Source organism: Leucoraja erinacea, chromosome 1, assembly GCF_028641065.1.
Source record: "Leucoraja erinacea ecotype New England chromosome 1, Leri_hhj_1, whole genome shotgun sequence".
Taxonomy (NCBI): Eukaryota; Metazoa; Chordata; class Chondrichthyes; order Rajiformes; family Rajidae; genus Leucoraja; species Leucoraja erinaceus.
Genome location: NC_073377.1, coordinates 3,158,100 through 3,179,487, shown reverse-complemented (window position 1 = coordinate 3,179,487; position 21,388 = coordinate 3,158,100). Strand labels below are relative to the sequence as shown.

The following is a 21,388-nucleotide window of genomic DNA, read 5'->3' as shown; positions in this document are numbered from 1 at the left end:
TGCGTTGGTTTCCTCCCACATCCCAGAGACGTGCGGGCTTGTAGGTTAAGTGTCTTCTGTAAATTTTCCCTGGTATGTAGGATAGAACTAGTCAGAGTCCTAGATTAATACAGTGTGGAAACAGGCCCTTCGGCCCCACTCGCCCACACCGGCCAACAATGTCCCAGCTACCCTGGTCCCACTTGCCTGCGTTTGGTCCATAACCCTCCAAACCTGTCCTATCCTTGTACCTGTCCATGTATCTATGGTGCTATCCATGTACCTGTCCAACTGTTTCTTAAACAATGTGATATTCCCAGCCTCAACTATCTCCTCTGGCAGCTTGTTCCATACACCCACTATGTGTAAAAGTTACCCCTCGGATTCCTATTAAATCTTTTCCCCTTCACCTTGAACCCATGTCCTCTGGTCCTCGATTCCCCTACTCTGGGTAAAAGACTCTGTGCATCTACCCGATCTATTCCTCTCATGATTTTGTAAGATCTCCCCTCATCCTCCTACACTCCATGGAATAGAGACCCAGCCTACTCAACCTCTCCCTATATCTCACACCCTCTAGTCCTGGCAACATCCTCGTAAATCTTTTCTGAACCCTTTCAAGCTTGACAATATCTTTCTTATAACATGTTGCCCTGAACTGAACACAATATTCTAAATGCAGTCTCACCAACGTCTTATACAACTGCAACATGACCTCCCAACTTCTATACTCAATACTCTGACTGATGAAGGCCAAAATGTCAAAAGCCTTTTTGACCACCTTATCTACCTGCGACTCGACCTTCATGGAACCATGCACCTGTACGCCTCTGCTCTACAACACTACCCAGGGGCCTACCATTTACTGTGTAGGTCCTGCCCTTGTTCGACTTCCCAAAATACAACACCTCACACTTCTCTGTAATAAATTCCATCAACTATTCCTCCGCCCTCCTGGCCAATTGATCCAGTTCCTGCTGCAATCGTTCACAACCATCTTCACTATCTGCAAAACCACTAACTTTTGTTCGAGTGATCGCTGCTCGGCACGGACTCGGTGAGCTGAAGGACTAATTTCCATGTTGTATCTTTAAAATAAAGTCTAAAGATTGGATAAAGGGAGATTTTACTGCATTGTATGGTCGTCAGTGATAGGAGCAGAATTAGGCCATTTGGCCCATTAAGTCTACCCGGCCATTTCATCATGGCTGATCTATATCTCCCTCCATTCCCCTGCCTTCTCCCCATAACCCCTGACACCCGTACTAATCGAGAATCTACCTGTCTCCACCTTAAAAATGTCCATTGACGGCATCCACAGCCTTCTGTGACAAAGAATCCCCAGATTCACCATTAGATTGGATGGGGAAAGACAACAGAAGTAGCGGATGAGGCAAAGATTAAAGTAAGAAATAGGCTAGGTTTACATCTCGTCATTGCAAAAGAGTTGCAAAAGTGGAACAAATCATTATTTTTCTTAGATGTTGAGGTTACCAGCTACTGATATAAAAAATGTGGACAATTCTTGGGAAAGGATATAGTGAGATATAGATTACTGTGCAAACAGACAGTGAGCAAGTTAGTGGCAGCGATAATCAACTGGTCCAAACATTTGCACTGAAACATTATTCAATCAAATCCGAAAGCAGGTTTAGTTTTGAAAATTATTTATTTTATGGGAGTATTTCATCGAGTGTACGTACACATTCGGATAAAATAGACAAAACCTCTGTATATGGCTCTGTTTCAATAAGGATCAATCATTGCATCCAGCCCATTGAACGGTAAGACAGGTTGATCAGGGTATGGAACCGTTTAGGAAGCCTCTGGTCGTCTTCTTTTCTTTAAAAAAAAACTTTTCGGGAGACCATTTACACCAACTTCTTCTTTTCAAATTCCTGGAATACAAGAAATATAAAGAAAGGTTTAATCTAATTTATCAAAACGGATTTCAAATTGCATCTTGTTTGCTTGTTAAAGGAAGCATTTCAGTCCCAGATCAATAAATGTATCTTTCTTTCGTAGGCGTCACGGTGGCGCAGCGGTGGTGCCAGAGACCTGTGTTCGATCCTGGCTACGGGTGTTGTTTGTACAGAGTTTGTACCTTCCCCCCGTGACCTGCGTGGGTTTTCGCCAAGATCCTCAGTTTCCACCAACACTCCAAAGACGTGCAGGTTTGAAGGTTAATTGGTTTGGTGTAATTATAATTTGTCCCTAGTGTGTAGGATATTGCTAGTGTACGGGGTGATGGCTAGTCAGCACGGATTCTAAACTAATAACTAAACTCATTATTTTGAACCTGCCACATCTTATCCTTTTGTATTTAGAATTAAAAGATTATATAATCCCCATCCCAACGCCCCTATTCCCACAAAATTATTTTTTGCTTATTTTAAATATAATAAAATAATTCCAATCTGCTGCTCAAAATGTGGAACTCTGTGCAGAAGTACACTTATCATCCACATCACAGTCCATAGGTCCAACACCAGACCCCTTGAGCCTCTGTGCTTTTTAAACAAAATTTAGAGATACAGTGTCGAAACAGGTCCTTCGACCCATTTAGTCTGTGCTGACCCTAGCACTATCCTACGCACTAGCGACAATGCACAATCTTTTCCATGCCAATTACCCTACAAACCTGTACGTTTTGGGGGTGTGGGAAAACCCACGCAGGTCACGGTGGAGAACGTACACACAAGCACCCGTAGTCAGGATCGAACCCGGCTCTCTGGCGCTGTAAGGCAGCAACTCAACCGCTGCGCCACCGTGCCTCTTTTCTATAGAATCTGCGCTTTCAGCTGAGTAGGCCTTCACTGCTAACATATATTTCCACAAATGGAATCACTAAAGTGATACTCTGCAATTCCCTCCCAAGTATTTCTCTGCTTCATTAAGGTGCTCCTCACGAGCTAGCTGGTTAACCAAACTTTGTATCACCAGCTGCAATTTTCACGTCTGGCGATCCTTGCTCAGCGCACAGAAGGCTTTGTTCGTTTGGACGTTTAGATTAGAGGCACCAGATGTTTGGAAGTTTTCAGATTTTAGCACTTCAGCCCACCGAGTCCATGCCGACCATCAATCACCCGTCCACACTAGCTGCATGAAGGTTCGTCAGTTGGCGGGGTCGGTAACCCACCCGGAGGCTCGGCGGCGGCCTAACCGGGAGGGAGCTGGAGGCGTCGGACGTAAGGAGCAATGGCCAGTAGGAGGGTGAACCAGGGTAATGCCTCCAAGGTGGGTTGCAGGAGGTGCCCCCGGGACACAAAAGATGGCCTGGCGAGAAGAGGAGAAGGACGTCGGTTGGTGGGAACTGCTCCAGTACATCGAGCATGCGGGTACTTTTTGGACTTTGTATAATGGTGGCAATAATGGTAGTAATAATGGCGGGAATAATGGTGGTGCCTGCATGTGTAATATATGAAAAAATAATTTCACTGCACAGCTGCACGTGTGACAAAAAAAGCTCCATTGACTCTCTCACCTACTCATTACACTTCTCTACTCCCCTACACAAAAGGAATTTCTTTAACCAGGGGCGGTGGACCTGTAGAATTCATTGCCACAGGCAGCTGCGAAGCCACCACAAGGTATTTTTAATTGACAGGTTAGAGATTAGGAAGGGCTCAAAGGTTATGGGGAGAAGGTAGGAGAATGGGGGCTGAGAGCGAAAAATAGATCAGTCATGACTGAAGGGCAGAGTGGACTCGATGGGCTGAATGGCCTAATTCTGCTTCTAGGTCTTATGGTCCCAGAGAGTCGGGGCAATTTACAGAGGCCAATTAACCTAAGATCCCGCAATGTCTTTGGGACGTGGGAGGAAACCCAGAGGAAACTCACGTGGTCACAGGGAGGACGTTGAAACTCCGCACAGACAACACCCGAGGTCAGGATCGAACCTGGGTCCCTGGCGCTGTGAAGGCAGCTGCTCAACCAGCTGTGCCAGTGTCATACTGGCAGACGTTAGCTGACGTTCAGCAAAATAGCGTCTGGTAGCACAGTAACAAAACTGGATGGACTGGTATCCAGAATCCTTAATGCAACAACACATTCAAACGTCTTACCTCTCCAGCTGAGTGTGAGAAAATTAAATTCAAGTAGCCTAATAAATCTGGAGGAAAAGGCCAGCATCAGTTAATGTTGACTGTGAAACTAATGGATTAGTATAAAAATAATCTGGTTCACTGTGTGCTTCAGGGAAGAAAATCTGCCACCCTTACCTTGTCTGGCCAAAGGTACTTATCAGAGCAATATTGTTGGCTCTTAATTGCTGTCTATAATGGGTGAGCAAACAGTTGGGCAATCAGTAATAGAATAACAACCAACAGTGCAGCATAGGAATAGGCCCTTCACCCCACATTGAGTGTGCCGAACATGATGCCAAGTTAAACTAATCTCCTGCCTGTACATGTGCCTAACTAAAAGGCTCGTAAAAGCACTTTACAGGAACCCACCACTCTCAATACAAAAGCTTGGCCCGCATAGAGTCATAGAGTGATACAGCGTGGAAGCAGGCCCTTCGGCCCAACTTGCCCATGCCGGCCAACATGTCAGGTCCGCTCGTGTGGATGGAATCATCAAACCCCTCTGACATTTACAGGCATTACAATCAATATATCTAAAATATGACAATTTTTTTCTCCTTTGAATCACACTAAATAAAACCATTGAAATTTATGTAAAGAACAAGAACATAAACATAATGACTTGCCAGTTTCACTGATTAATCAACGCACCCAATCGTTGGAGTCATAGAGTGATGATGTGAAAACAGGCCCTTCGGCCCAACTTGCCCACACCGGCCAACATATCCCAGCTCCACTAGGCCCACTGGTCCATATCGCTCCAAACCTTCCCTACCCATGTACTTGTCTAACTACTTCTTAAATGTTGGGATAGTCCCAGCCTCAACTACAACTAGAAAAAGTTACCCCTCAGATCCCTGTTAAATATTTTCCCCTTCACTTTAAACCTATGTCCTCTGGTCCTCAATTCACCTATTCTGGGTAAGAGACTGTGCATCTACCCTATCCATTCCTCTCATCTCCTTTAAACTTTGCCCCTTTCACCTATAAGCCAGTCTTTGGCTTTACCAACCTGTTTACTGTTTACCCTGTCTATGCCTCTCATAATTATATAAACGTATGCGAGGCAACAGTAATGAGCAATAAACAGCGATCTTTAGACTTTATCTCTCTAAAACTAAAACTAAATCTAAAACTAAAAACTAAGAAGCAGCGTTGGCACAGGCCCTTCAGCCCACTGAGTCCGTGGCGACCAGCGATCCCTGCACACTTGCACTATCCTACACATTAGAAACAATTTTACCAACGTCTATTAACCTACAAACCTGTACATTTTTGGAATGTGGGAGGAAATTGGAGGTCACGGGTAAACAGCGTGGAAGCAGGCCCTTCGGCCCAACTTGCCCATGCCGGCCAACATGTCAGGTCCGCTCGTGTGGATGGAATCATCAAACCCCTCTGACATTTACAGGCATTACAATCAATATATCTAAAATATGACAATTTTTTTCTCCTTTGAATCACACTAAATAAAACCATTGAAATTTATGTAAAGAACAAGAACATAAACATAATGACTTGCCAGTTTCACTGATTAATCAAGGTCACAGGAAAAATGTACAATCTCCGTGCAGAGAAGTACCCGTAGTCAGGATCGAACCCGGGTCTCTGGCACTGTGAGGCAGCAACACTACTGCTAGTGCCACCCAATCAAGTCACTGACACAATATCTTGTGAACAAACTAGTAATAAGTCGTGCATATTCAGCAGATAATTAATTTAATGCTCAGTTATATTTGGGGAGGTGGGACAAGACGGAAAAGAGGATCATCAATTAAAAAAATCCCTTTAGTTTTGTTTATTATGGTCATGTGTACAAAGGTACGGTGAAAAGCTTTTTGTTGCGTGCTATCCAGTGAGCGGAAAGACTATATATGTTTACAATCATCCTGTGTGCATACAGGATGAAGGGAATAATGTTGAGTGCAAGATAGAATCCAGCACTGTCTGAGTGAGGCCCAATGCAAACTGAACCTCATATTTCGCTTGGTCAGCTTACAACCCAACGGTATGAATATTGAAAAATCGGAATTCATGTTGGAGCTATATAAAAATATGGTTAGACGATATTTGCAGTATTGTGTGCAGTTCTAGTCACCCCATTACAGGAACAATTGGAGAGGGTGCAGAGGGTGAGAGGTTTGCTAAGATACTGCCCAGATACTGCCCAGAGTATTAGTTAAAAGTAGAGGTTACACAAAGTGCAATTTTTTTCTCGGCAGCATCAGAGGCAGAGGTAGGACCTGAACCATCCGACCAACAATTAGAGGGCCGTTGTGAACTATTATCTACCTCATTGGGGACCCTCGGACCATCTCTATCGTTGATCAGATTTTACTGGCTTTATCTTGCACTAAAGGTTATTCACGTTATTTCCTTTATCGTGTACACATTGTAGATGGCTCGATTGTAATCATGCTTTTTTTTTCCCGCAGACTAATTAGCTCAGAACAAAAGTTTTCACTGTACCTCGGTACACGTGACAATAAACTAAACTCAAACTAGAAGTCTGTAAAATGGTAGCCATAGATTGGATAAATAATCTTTTTCCTAGGATGAAAATGTCAAATTCTAGAGGGCATGGGTTTGTTAAGCGAGAGGAAGTTTAACCAAGATTTGGAGGGCAATTTTTTTTTCCCCTGGTAGGTGGGAGGTACCTGGAATGCACTTAAAAGGGGTGGTGGTAAAAAGAGATACAATAACAACGTTTGAGAGGCATTCAGCCAGATGCAAAACAAGGATGCAGAGCACATGCAGGCAAATGCGATTGGTTTAATTTAGCGGCACAGACAAGATGGGCAGTACTATTCTGTGTTTTTTATGTTTTATGGTCACCGTCCTCGCTCCCAATTACCATTTAATAACACTTCTTTATACGGGCAGACATATGGATAGACTGGGAAAGGTATGTTGTTCCAAAGTCAGGTGACGTATTGCAACTCCACATCAGGGCAAACAAGTCAAGGGAAAGGCAAGCAAAGACTCCAATAACAGCTGTGAAACTACAATCCTTAGCTCTTAAGCACTCAGCTTGCAGCTGTTGATCATAAATCACCCTCAAAGCAAATAGCTTCTGAGAAAGGAAAAGATTCCTGCTATAAATTTAACCAGGAGTTTTTTTTAAATTAAACATATTAATCCCACTTTCAATAAAAACGTTGCTCCATCTAAATTGGTTTCTCTTGCAGGATTGAAACACATGCCTATATATTCACAAATTTAAGGTGTTGTTGCCTACCTACAGTTTTTCAATAAATTCTAGTCCATCCACTGAAATTTTTTGCTTTGCCCTTGGATCTGTGGAATTCTCTGCCACAGAAGGCAGTGGAGGCTAATTCACTGGATGTTTTCAAGAGAGAGTTAGATTTAGGTCTGAGGGCTAACGGAATCAAGGGATATGGGGAGAAGGCAGGATACAGGGTGCTGATTTTGGATGATCAGCCATGATCATATTGAATGGCAGTAGGTTCAAGGGGCCGAATGGCCTACTCCTGAATATATTTTCTATGTTTCTATGATCCTGCTGCTACAGCAAATTCCCGTTTGACTCAGTCCCTTGGGGATGACAGAAAAAACTGTGGGAAAGCTGTTGTCAGTGCAGAAATCTTTTATTTAATTTACTTTACTGGATGCTAAAAGAATTTTACTGCATGTTGTGTATTCCCTGTAAACAATAGCAAGCTTGATTTATCTATCTTGTCTTCTCTCCTCCTTTCATCCCTGACTGTGCCGAGATTTATCAGTAACGCAAAACTCTCTGCCCTTGGTCCTCCTACTCTCCTCTGCTCCCTTCACTCGCTTTCGTTTTTACATTATTTGTGCATTTAGTGAATATCCTGCCAGAAATTGTCTATTAAAAGATCAATGCAGCTGCTCTCCTGAACAGAAATACAGAATTTTTAAAAAGTGACCGGCACGATTGGCGCAGCAGTAGAGTTGCTGCCTTACAGTGCCAGAGACCCTTGTTCGATCCTGACCACAGGTGAGTTTCTACATTCTCCCCGTGACCTGCGTGGGTTTTCTCTGAGAAGCTCCAGGTTCCTCCCACACTGCAAAGGCGTACAGCTTTGTGGGATAATTGGCTTGGTATAATTGTAAATTGTCCCTAGTGTGTGCAGGATAGTGTTAGTGTGCGGGGATTGGTGGTCGGCGCAGAAACGGTAGGCCGAAGGGCCTGTTTCCATGTTGTATCGCTAACACTAAAACTAAAACAAACACTTCTCATCCAGAAGCTACTAATGCGTTGTGATAAGCAATGCTCATTAGTGGTAGGACAGAATTAGGCCCATCAAGTCTACTCTGCCATTCAACCAAGGCAGAGCAGAGTCTTTCCCTTTCAACCCCATTCTCCTGCCTTCTCCCCTTAACCCCTGACACCCGCACTAATCAATAACATGCTTACTAATCAAATGGACTGATTGTTCTCCAAATTCTGGCTTGACTGACAGATAGAAGGTGAAATTAGAAATTAAATACATCTTAGCTAATAACAGCCTCAAATTTAGAAAAGTACAAGTCTAACCAGGCTAGAGAAGAATATGTAGTGAGGTACTGTGAGAAACAGTGCTTTAAGTGGTGTCAGGGTGAAATATTAAAATCTAAGCCATTGTCTGGACTCTCGAGGGGATATATATATGAAGGTAGACACAAAATGCTGTAGTAGCTCAGCGGGACAGGCAGCATATCTGGAGAGAAGGAATGGGTGACATTTTCGAGTCAGACGGACATAAATGTCCATCGGCAGTATTCAATGTGAAGAGGAAAGGTGTTCCCTCTACTCCTGGTCAATACTTATCCTTCCAATAACATCACTGAGACAGATTATGGTCATATATTTGGTTTCTGGCACAGGAGCTTACAGTGCATAAGACAACTGCATTTCCCTGTAATACAACAGTGGAAACATATCCAGAACACTGCACTTGCTGCTCTGCACTTTGTGCCTATTAAAAGGCATCAAATAAAGGGTACTTTTTAAAAATAAAAAGCCAGATTACAAGAGTCCTTCTATCACCAAATGGTGACATGACTGCTCATCTCCAATTCTATCTGGTAAAAGTCAGGGATACAGAACAAGTCTCTAACCTCCTAGCAAAGCTGAGAACACAAACAACCTGCAATTAAGCTGATATGGCATAGTTATTTCATCAGGGTCCATCCACGCTTAGTATAACCCCGTGTCTTCAAAATCAGAAGTTGGTCTTCAATGCATTCACAGAGCAGCCACTTTAATAGACGGTGTACTGCTGCCACCAAGTGGCATGTACAAGCATTGGCACTTTTGTAGAACTGTTGAATCAACACAAGATGCTGGAGTAACTCAGCGGGTCAGGCAGCATCTCTGCAGAAAGGGAATAAGTGACGTTTTGGGTGGAGACTCTACATCCTAGTACAGTAGAACTGTTGTTGGGTCCAAATTTTAAGCAAACGAGTTAAAACTCAGCTTCAAAAAAGTCTGAAGAAGGGTTTTGGCCCGAAACGTCACCTATTTCCTTCGCTCCATAGATGCTGCTGCACCCGCTGAGTTTCTCCAGCATTTTTAGTACCTTCGATCTTCCAGCATCTGCAGTTCCTTCTTGAACACTTCAAAAAAGCAATTCTGTCTGATATTTTAGGGGCTGTAGCAATTAGTTTCTCCATGGTAGTTTAGTTTAGAGATACAGCATATTAACAGGCCCTTCAGCCTACTGGGTTTGCACCGACCAGCGACCCCAGCACATTAACATCCAATAGGGACAATTTTTACATATACGTAGCCAATTAAAAAACCAGCCAGCCCATGTTTACCTCAAAATCCACCTGCAAGAGTATTCAAGAAGCAGGCGGGAAGCAGTGGGAAAAAATTAAAGAGAGAAACATTGAACATAGAACAGTACTGCACAGGAACGGGCCCTTTGGCCCAACATATTTGTGCCGAACATGATGCCAAGTTAAACTGATCTCATCTGTCTGTACATGGTCCATATCCCTTTATTCCTAGCACTTCCATGTGCTTATCTAAAAACAATAAAGGAAAATGATCTCCAAAAGGATGAAAGAGTGACATGAAGAGCTATTGTACTGCAGAGGACCATAAAGGCTGGTGGTATATAATTCTGGCCATATGGAGCTTGCAGATACCTTTTAATCAACTGGGCACTGGTGGGCTGTTGATCGGTTTATAAATTAACACTCAATTTCTACAAGACGAGCTGAAAGACATAGCAGCTGCCCTCAATAATCCTGAAGCACCTCCACCAAGAGCACCACAGCAATCTGAATCCCACTTGGCTTTCATTGAACTTAGCCAGGTTGAACGCTCTGAAGATGATGTTAAAACCACTCCACAGTTACCCTCTGGGTTACAAGATGAATTAGCTTCCGCATTGCCAGACTGGCATGGGAGTAATTTATTTCTGACTCATCTTTATCGCACTCTATTCTGCTAATTTTCTTCCAGGCGGGGGGGGGGGGGGGGGGGGGGGGGGGGGGGGGGCTTGGCTGGCGAGGAGATGAGGAGGAATTTCTTCTGTGCTTGTTCTGAACTCTCCTTCATTAGGTTATTCTGTTGTACGTTAGTATTCTTTTCCACTGCTCAGATTTTTCACTCCAACCTTGCAATCGGGAATAGTGAAATGCCTGCATAAAGTAAAGGCGTCGGCTATTTACTAAATGGGCAGAGAATTCAGAGGTGCAAAGGGAACCTGGGATTGCTGGTGCAGGATTGCGAAAAAGTGGATAGGGTGAATGTGGAGAGGACGTTTTCAATGATGGGAGGGTCTAGGATCAGAGGCCAGAGCCTCAGAATAAAAGGACCTTCCTTCAGATTATAGATGATGAGGAATTTCTTTAGTCAGAGGGTGGTGAATCTGTGGAATTCATTGCCACGGATGGTTGTCAGGACTTTCGTATGGAGAAAGACTGGATATACTCGGCTTGTACTCGCTAGAATTTAGAAGATTGAGGGGGGATCTTATAGAAACTTACAAAATTCTTAAGGGGTTGGACAGGCTAGATGCAGGAAGATTGTTCCCGATGTTGGGGAAGTCCAGAACAAGGACTCACAGTTTAAAGATAAAGGGGAAATCCTTTAGGACCGAGATGAGAAAATCATTTTTTACACAGAGAGTGGTGAATCTCTGGAACTCTCTGCCACAGAAGGTAGTTGAGGCCAGTTCATTAGCTATATTTAAGAGGGAGATAGATGTGGCCCTTGTGGCTAAAGGGATCAGGGGTTATGGAGAGAAGGCAGGTATGGGATACTGAGTTGGATGATCAGTCATGTTCATATTGAATGGCGGTGCAGGCTCGAAGGGACGAATGGCCTACTCCTGCACCTATTATCTATATTTCTATGTTGTGGAGGCCATCAATGGATATTTTTAAGGTGGAGAATGACGGATTCTTGATTGGTACAGGTGTCAGGGGTTATGGGGAGAAGGATGGGGATGAGAGGGAAAGATAGATCAGCCACGGTTGAAAGGCGGAGTAGACTTGATGCGACCAAATGGCCTAATTCTGATCCTAGAACTTATGAAGGACAGAATTTGTTGCCATGCCTGGTTATCACGCTGCTTAGAGACTGGCAGGACTGTGCCAAATAAACCCGGGTCACTGGCACTTTAAGGCAGCAATCCTACCACTGCCTGCTGCCACCACCGTGCTGCCTGCTACCCGGCATTCACCCAGACGTGGCAAGAGTAGGTTTTCTCCCCATTAAAAAAAAAACGAAATGCGTTTCACCAATGTAACAATTTCCTGCTCGCATTCACAGACCCCACATATTTACCTATTTTAAAGATTAGGGCAACACAGAGGCGCAGCGGTAGAGTTGCTGCCTTACAACGCCAGAGACCCGGGTTCGATCCTGGCCATGGGTGCTGTCTGTGTGGAGTTTGTACGTTCTCCCCGTGACCGCATGGGTTTTCCCCATGTGCTCCGGTTTCCTCACACACTCCAAAGACGTTCAGGTTTGCAAGTTAATTGGTTTCAGTAAAATTGCAAATTATAACCAGTGTGTAGGATAGCGCTGGTATACGGGGTGACCGCTGGTCAGCGTGGAGTTACTGGGCCAAAGAGCCTATTTCCGTGCCGTATCGATAGGGTGGTCACCTGTATCTCCAGATAACACCGATTGGTAACTAATTTCATTGAGGGAAGCCAGTCTGAAAATGCAATGCAACAGATCAAATTTTTTGGAATAGATTTCACACTACATTGAAGATGTAGGCAGGCTACATCAGTTAGCTTCAAGCATCCGCTATCAAATCCGGGATCCTGCTACTTTCCTAAGAGAATAGCAAACTTGTTCCAGCCGAGAGATGGGAATTTGGCCCATCAAGTTGGTGCCGGCTCTTCATAAATCAATCCAAAGAAAATCTTTGGGTAAACAGTGTCTCGCTGGCAAGAAGAGACATGCCGGCGAGAGTGACACAACAGAAAAGGAGGCCACGCTGAGCCAAGAGGCGTGAGCAACACTTTGGATTGATAGTATTTTTTGGTGAATGCTATCCAGTCAGCGAAAAGAGTCAAGTCACTCACTTGAGGTCACAAGGATGTCAAAATCTAGAATTATGAATGGATGAGTATTTTCAGTTTATAACACTCTATCACAAAGCTCTCGCTTTAGTTTCCAGTCTGTAATCACTTCAGTTGCAATTGTGACCAACAACCAAGGTGGATGTTGTGTGCATTCTAGTTAGTGCATTTAACTTTTGCTACCCATTAGACAGATCGCGTGGATTTTCTCCGGGTGTTCCGGTTTCCCCCCCACATTCTAAAAACACACAGGTTTGTAAGTTAATCGGCTTCGGTAAAATTGTAAATTATCCCTAGTGTGTAGGGTAGTATCATTGTACGGGGTGATCGCTGGTTGGCAATGAGTCGGTGGGCCGAAGGGCTTGTGGCCGCACTGGATCTCTAAAGTCTAAAGTAAAGTCTTGTTATCGTACTTGCCTCGACTAGCTTCTCTGACAGCTTATTTCGTTCCAATACCCACGACCCTGTGAAAATAATAATATTTCCGGGTTTCTTATTAAATCTTTCCCCATCTCACCTTAAACCTATGTTGTCTGGTTCTTGATTCCCCTACTTTTGGAAAACTGTGCATTCACCCTATCTATATCTCTCTTGAGTTTATACACCCCTTTTCTCAGTGTTAAACATGATCTCACAGACTGAGCCAAGTGAGTGACTTGGGCAACACTTTAGATTGATGGGTTTATTTTTAAATCAACCTTTCCCAATTACTTTAAAGATATTTGAGAATGTAAATGTATTTTGATAGTTTAGTTTACTGTCCAGTGTTCCGAGATACAGTGAGAATCTTTTTTGGTGAACGCCATCCAGTCAGTGAAAAGACTATACGTGTGCAGATGCAGGACAAAAGGAATACATTAAGAGAATAGTTAGAGTAAGAAATGCTGCTGTTGAAATAAAAATGTTAAAGAGTGGAGTGACTGTAATGAATGATAGCTTGCAAAGAGTCGTCAGGCCTCGGCACCATCTTGCAATGAAGTGGAGTTGCATTTTAGTTTCAATTGACAAGATCTTTAAAATCCAAAAGATGCACAAATTTAAAAAAAAATGCTTGATAAAGCTTAGGAAAGAGTCAGTCAATCGTTTTAGCCGTCCACAAGATGATGGAAGCTGAAGCAGCGAGAGAGCAAATAAAAATGCTAACATTTGCAACTTCCAGCAGCTCCAGTGTTTCTTGTTAAAGCAGCAGCAAGTCTTCATTTAAGTCATCCCAGGCACCCGTCTACATGCGCCTCAGTTCAATACAGCAGGGAGAGCCAGCGGGGTTGCATGTCAAGCTGCCCAGCGGCACGGATGACAGTGCATCAGGCAGCTTTGTAGAAGACCACTGCGGAGAAGAGGAAAGCAGCATCCTGCCTTGCGGAGCAACATCCGGAGCGGTGCCATGAGCCGAGCTGCCAGGCAGAAGAAGAGACATGCCGGCGAGAGTGACACAACAGAAAAGGAGGCCACGCTGAGCCAAGAGGCGTGCTGCCGCCAGGCAAGATGGATAGCAGCTGGAGAAAGAAAACAGAGCAGCGAGACGAGCAAGTCAGCCAGGCGCCATGCTCAGACGAATCAGCGCACGGCGAGTCCTGGAGTCATTGTGTTGCATTTTAAATTGAACTCTAAGAATGACATTATACTTGAAATATTGAAACCTGAAAACAGATTGTACCAGAAGCGATGGAGCTATTTTCAGCACTTTCAATTGCAGTCCACCATGTTATTTTTTATTAAAATAAGTTGCTGCGGAACTGAAGGAATAGAAATTATAATGTTTTTAGAGGACCTTTAATCTGCTGTAAACATTTAAGGAGCATTGAGCCAGGTGCATGGATAGGACAGGTTTAGAAGGATATGGGCCAAAGGCAGGCAGGTGGGACTAATGTAGCTGGGACATGGTGGTCAGCATGACAAGTTTGGCCGAAGGGCCTCTTTTCACGCTGTTTGACTCGATGACTTTAAATGAAAGAGGGAAGAGGAAAGTAACATTTCCTTTCAGTTCAGGCCAGGTCAGAGGGAGTTCCCTCCACCACGGGTACCATGTAATCCCGTGCTCCATGGTCGGATAGTCGGCGACTAAACCGTCTCCCCCACCTGGTTTGCCAGGTGAGGAGGGGGCTGTGGACCCCCAGCAGGACCAAAAACAAGACCTGTCAAAGGGCGGATGAGCTCCTAGCGAACCAACGGCCGTCCACACTTCAGTAGAAGTTGCGATCACTGTTGTACATCGCATTGTAAGGAACGATGATAAAGCACGCACACCAAATATCCTATTATACTTCCAGAGCCGGAAGTCCGCTGTGGTGCGTCCCTCACCGTTCCCGTTGGAAACTAGCGCCATTGCGTCGCTAATATTTCAACAATGATGATGATAATGATGATGATGGTGATGATGAGTTCAGCACCAGTACGGAAGATCCTAGATTACACGAGCAATAAAATTTGGTGCGAATTAGTACAGCACAATGGCGCAGCTGGTAGAACTGCTGCCTCCCGGCACCATGGATCCTGGTTAGGATCTACTAGTACTAGCCAGATAACTAGTCCTAATTACCAGTCAAGCCCAATCAAAGATAGTTCGAGGGTTTCCAATAAGGTAGAAAGTTGCTCAGTACTGCTTCCTCGTTGTTGGTAGGATGGTTCACTTGCCTGACAACAGCTGTTAGTAAAAATTGTCCCTGAATCTGGAGGTGTGCTATTTCCACACTACTATACATTTTGCCCAATGGGAGAGGGGAGAGGGGAGAAGAGAGCACGGCCAGTTTGCGACTCGACCTTCAGGTGTGTGAAATTGTGGAGCAGTTGAAACATATTGAGGAAGTCTCCCAGAAGAGGTTTGTGATCAAACATCTGGAGCAACAGGTCACCACTATCAATGTTAGATTGGAATTAAAATAAAGACAAAGTGTTGGAGTAACTCAGCGGATCAGGCAGCATCCCTGGAGAACATGGAGAGGAGATGTTTCAGGTCAGGACCCTTCTTCATATCCGAAAAGTCAACTTTCCATTTTCTCCAGGGATGCTGCCTGATCTGCTGAGTTACTCCAGCACGTTGTGTCTTTTTTTCGCAAACCAGCATCTGCAGTTCCCCGTTTCTACACTGAGATTGATGACCCTATATTCTTGTACATGACCAGTTAGGTATAACTGTGAAGACACAACATGTTTTTGTAGTAGTCGGGGGATGTTTTGGTAGGTGGGGGAGGGGCGTGGGGAGAAAGCCCTTGGTGAAGAGTCTTTTCAGCCCTACGTAAGCAGAACTCCCCACAATTTGACCTTCCTGGGAGAGATTTCTGCCCAGAGGGCCATGGGGAGAGGGGTAAGGATTGCATTTAGACATTTTCAGTATATTTGTTTATCTTTCAGTGGTTGTGGGACTAGCAGTCAGTTATTGCAACAAAAAAGAAATCAATCTTCAATCCAGGGTGAGGTTAACTGTTTGAACAAAGGCCATTGTCGAACGAGAGCTGTCTTTCTTGTACACACACTAATGCCGAATATAGACCTTTTACTTCTCCAGCGCCAGACTCCATGTAGCTGCGGCATTTAGGTGTGGCACGGTGGCGCAGCAGTGGAGTTGCTGCCTTGCAGCACGAGAGACCCGGGTTCAATCCTGACCACGGCTGCTGTGTGTTTGGAGCTTATATGTTCTCCTCGTGACTTGCATGGATTTTCTCCCGGTGCTCTGTTTTCCTTCCACACTCCAGAGACGTGCAGGTTTGTAAGTTAATTGGTGCGTGTGTGTGTGTGTGCGCGCGTGCATGCATGTGATAGTGTTAGTGTACGGGGATCGTTGGGCGGTACGGACTCGGTTGGTCGAAGGGCCTGTTTCCGTGCTGCATCTCTTAAACTAAACTAAAAAAACTGAACGAGGTCAGCTGCTTGAACAAAGACCATTGTCCATAGAGAGGTATCTTTCCTGAACACCCGCTTAAGCTGAATGAAGGCCTTTTATTTCAACCGAGGATAAATGCAAAAAGCTGGAGTCACTCAGTAGGTCAGAGAGAATCTCAAGCAAAAAGGAATAGATGAAGTTTTGGGTCTTGGTCTGGGTCCAGTCTACAGATCCAGTGTCCACGCAGCTCATTCCAAGGTAGATCTTACAACTATTAGAACATTTCCAGTTCCAGCTTAGTTTAGTTCAGAGATACAGTACAGAAACAGGCCCTTCGGCCCATTGAGTCCCTACCGACCAGCGATCCCCACACACTAACACTATCCAACACACACTAGGAACAATTACACATACACCAAGCCAATTAACCTACAAACCTGTATGTCTTTGGAGTGTGGTAGGAAACCGGAAGATCTCAGACAAAAACCCACGCGGTCATGGGGAGAACATACAAACTCTGCACAGACAGCACCCGTAGTCAGGATTGCACCCGGGTCTCCAGCGCTGCAAGGCAGCAACTCTACCGCTGCGCCACCATGCCGCCCCCTTTATTCTTACACTTTGTAAATTCCAGAGCGTAAATTAATATTGACCTTCAGTATGGTGCTGCCCAGCTGGGCGGGGGACATGCTGACCACCACACCGGCCTGCTGCAGGGCAGCAATCTTCTCTTTGGCTCCACCTTTGCCTCCAGCGATGATGGCACCAGCGTGACCCATTCTCCGGCCTGGCGGAGCGGTGAGTCCAGCAATGAACGACACGACCGGCTTAGCGTTGGGCCCCTATTAAACAAAAAAGGGCATTTAAATTATTGAAAATACTGTGGTATAGTATGGGACTTTATTTCTCACATGGCCAATGACATTTGTTTTTGTATATAATTCAGTACAAGTATCACTCTACACAAGCACTCGGATACATCTTAGATAATAGTCTCAGATACAGTACAAGTTTACAGCAGTAGTACATTGAGAGTATACTGAGCTGTCGACTTTTCACCATTACCCCCTCCATGGCACACTGAGGAGCACCTTCAGCAACAGACTGGTTCCACCAAGATACAGCACAGAACGCCACAGGAGATCCTTCTTCCCTGTGGCTATCAAACTGCACAACTCCACCCCCTTAAATGTTCTATCGTATCGTATTTTCAAGTCCCAGTGGTTGTAAGTGAATAGAATAGAATAGTTTCTTTATTGTCATTGTAACATGAACCATGTACAACGAAATTTAAAATGTCAGCCAGTCAGTGCACCATTCAAACATTTCTAAAAGCTAGCGATACATACAATTTAAACTAATAAAGATAAACAACTAAATAAATATCACGAACAAAGCACGCATACACACCCAACCCTCCATCCTTCTGTCGATTCCACAGTTACCACAGTCCCTTAGTCTGTATCGCCCCTGCGTTCCTTGGCGGCTACATTTAGAGCTTTTATAGCAGTGGGGTAAAAACTGTTTTTTAGTCTATTTGTCCTTGTCCTTGTAGATCTGTACCGTCTGCCTGACGGCAACAGTTCAAGCAGGGAGTGTCCGGGAAGTGCAGGGATCTTGATCTGGCCATGAAGGTCTGTTGCCCTGCTGGCGTTGCAGGGTCGGCTTGGTCAAGCGTAGCTGTGGTGTCTTTCACCACTGCTCCACCGCTGTAGGCCACATCCAATCCACATGCCCGGTCTCTTGGAGCGGTGCCCGGTCCAGGCTGCTGCAGGGCCTCCAGCGGCCCACTTCACTGTCGAGGCTGTGCACTCACTCCCGCAGCTGGTCTGCTTACCGGCCTAACATACTATCATTAAAAACCCAGGTTTACAGCTCATTATCATTTGGGAAGGGAATTTGCCATGCTTAATTACCCAGTCTGGCCCACAATCATAGAGGCATTATCATACCAGCATGGAAACAGTCCCTTCGGCCCAACTTGCCCATGCCGACCAAGATGCCCCATCTCTAACTCACCTCTGATCCATAACTTCCCCCTAAAATAACCTGGCAAAGCACTTAGTCGTATGGAATCAGATGGACAATAATTGATAACTTTGCGAACTGAACCTACTTCATTGAGAAAAGATTCTGTTCAGTTTGGTTTAGTTTATTGCCACGTGTACCGAGGTACAGTGAAACACTTTTGTTGTGTGCTAACCAGTCAGCGGAAAGACAATACATGATCACAATCAAGCCATTTACAGTGTATAGATATATGATAAGGGACTAACGCCAAGTGCAAGGTAAAGCCAGCAAAGTCCAATCAAAGATTCTCTGAGGGTCACCAATGAAGTAGATGGTAGTTCAGGGCTGCTCTCACGTTGGTGGTAGGATGGTTCAGTTGCCTGATAACAGCTGGGAAGAAAGTGCCCCCTAAATCTGGAGGTGTGTGTTTTCACACTTCTACGCCTTTCGCCTGATGGAAGAGGGGAGTGCAGGGTGCGACTCGTCCTTGATTATGCTACTGGCCTTGCTGAAGCAGTGTGAGGTATTAGTGGAGTCAATGGAAGGTGGGTTGGTTTGTGCGATGGCCTGGGCTGCGTCCACAATTCGCTGCAATTTCTTATGGTCTTGGATGGAGCAGTTCCCAAACCAAGCTGTGATGTATCCTGGTGCATCTAATAGAACAAGTCTGACAGCAGAGGGGAGAAGAGGGAGTAACTGGGGTGAAATAGGTCCTTGGTTATGTTGGCTGTTTTACTGAGTGTAGATGAATTGACGGTAGGGAGACTAGTTTCTTACCAGCTGTTATCAGGCAACTAAGCATTCCACTCATCAGCTAGAGTGCAGCCCTCACCTCCCATCTACTTCATTGGAGACGCTTGACCAAGCTTTAATCGGACTTCAACGTTCTATCTTACACTAAATGTTATACCCTTTATCCTAATATCTATACACTGTGGACAACTTGATTATAATCATGTATAGTTTAGTTTAGTTTACAGTTACAGCACAGAAACAGGCCCTATGCCCACCGAGTCCTCACCGACCAGCGATCCCCGCACATTAACACTATCCTACACACACTAGGGACAATTTACACATACACCGTCAATTAACCTACAAACCTGTCCACCTTTGGAGTGTGGGAGGAAACCGAAGGTCCCGGAGAAATCCCACATGGTCACAGGGAGAACATACAAACTCCGTACAGACAGCGCTCGTGGTCAGGATCGAACCCGGGTCTCTGGTACCATATAACCATATAACAATTACAGCACGGAAACAGGCCATCTCGACCCTTCTAGTCCGTGCCGAACACACAATCTCCCCTATTCCCATATACCTGCGCTCAGACCATAACCCTCCATTCCCTTCCCATCCATATAACTATCCAATTTATTTTTAAATGATAAAAACGAACCTGCCTCCACCACCTTCACTGGAAGCTCATTCCACACAGCTACCACTCTCTGAGTAAAGAAGTTCCCCCTCATGTTACCCCTAAACTTCAGTCCCTTAATTCTCATGTCATGTCCCCTTGTTTGAATCTTCCCTACTCTCAGTGGGAAAAGCTTTTCCACGTCAACTCTATCTATCCCCCTCTCATCATTTAAAAAAACCTCTATCAAGTCCCCCCTTAACCTTCTGCGCTCCAAAGAATAAAGCCCTAACTTGTTCAACCTTTCTCTGTAACTTAGTTGCTGAAACCCAGGCAACATTCTAGTAAATCTCCTCTGTACTCTCTCTATTTTGTTGACATCCTTCCTATAATTAGGCGACCAAAATTGTACACCATACTCCAGAATTGGCCTCACCAATGCCTTGTACAATTTTAACATTACATCACAACTTCTATACTCAATGCTCTGATTTATAAAGGCCAGCACACCAAAAGCTTTCTTTACCACCCTATCTACATGAGATTCCACTTTCAGGGAACTGTGCACAGTTATTCCCAGATCCCTCTGTTCACCTACATTCTTCAATTCCCTACCATTTACCATGTACGTCCTATTTTGATTTGTCCTGCCAAGATGTAGCACCTCACACTTATCAGCATTAAACTCCATCTGCCATCTTTCAGCCCACTCTTCCAACTGGCATAAATCTCTCTGTAGACTTTGAAACTCTACTTCATTACCCGCAACCCCACCTATCTTAGTATCATCTGCATACTTACTAATCCAATTTACCACACCATCATCCAGATCATTGATGTACATGACAAACAACAGTGGACCCAACACAGATCCCTGTGGCACCCCACTCGTCACTGGCCTCCAAACTGACAAACAACCATCCACCATTACTCTCTGGCATCTCCCATTCAGCCACTGTTGAATCCATCTTGTTACTCCACCATTAATACCCAACCATTGAACCTTCTTAACCAACCTTCCATGAGGAACCTTGTCAAAGGCCTTACTGAAGTCCATATACACAACATCCACTGCGTTACCCTCATCAATTTCCCGTGTAACATCTTCAAAAAATTCAAGAAGATTAGTACTGCAAGGGCTAAGGCAGCAACTCTACCGCTGCGCCACCATGCTGCCCGCAGTCTCTTCTTTGACTGGATAGCATGTGAACAAAAGCTTTTCATTGTACCTCGGTACAAGTGACAATAATCTAACCTAACCAACTAGAACGTACTTGGACAATTTATGCTGGCATTTGCCTTTCAGTAACCTCACCAGATTTGAAGAAGATTGATGATGCCAATAGCCCCCAAATGGGCAGCACGGTGCAACGGCAGAGTTGCTGCCTTACAGCGCTAGAGGCCCAGGTTCAATCCTGACTACGTGTGATGTCTGTATGAAGTTTGTACATTCTCCCCATGACCTGCATAGGTTTTCTCCGAGATCTCCGGTTTCCTCCCACACTCCAAAGACGTACAAGTTTGTAGATTAATTAGATTGGTATAAGTGTAAATTGTCCCTATTGTGTGTACAATAGTGTTAATGTGTGGGGATCACTGGTCAGTGTGGTCTCGGAAGGC

The 21,388-nt window shown here is 44.7% G+C and overlaps 1 protein-coding gene across 1 annotated transcript in view; it reads right to left on the bottom strand.

Moving 5' to 3' along the window:
• Positions 1–1,629: 1,629 nt before the first annotated feature.
• Positions 1,630–21,388, bottom strand: part of suclg1 (succinate-CoA ligase GDP/ADP-forming subunit alph) — a 67,423-nt gene continuing 47,664 nt past the window's right edge. Inside the window, exons 8-9 of the mRNA XM_055644627.1 lie at positions 17,055–17,243; positions 1,630–1,877 (exon numbers count right to left, since the gene is read on the bottom strand). Of these exons, the coding sequence (XP_055500602.1) occupies positions 1,851–1,877; positions 17,055–17,243 (216 nt within the window). The 3' untranslated portion in view covers positions 1,630–1,850. The remainder of the gene's footprint in view (positions 1,878–17,054; positions 17,244–21,388) is intronic.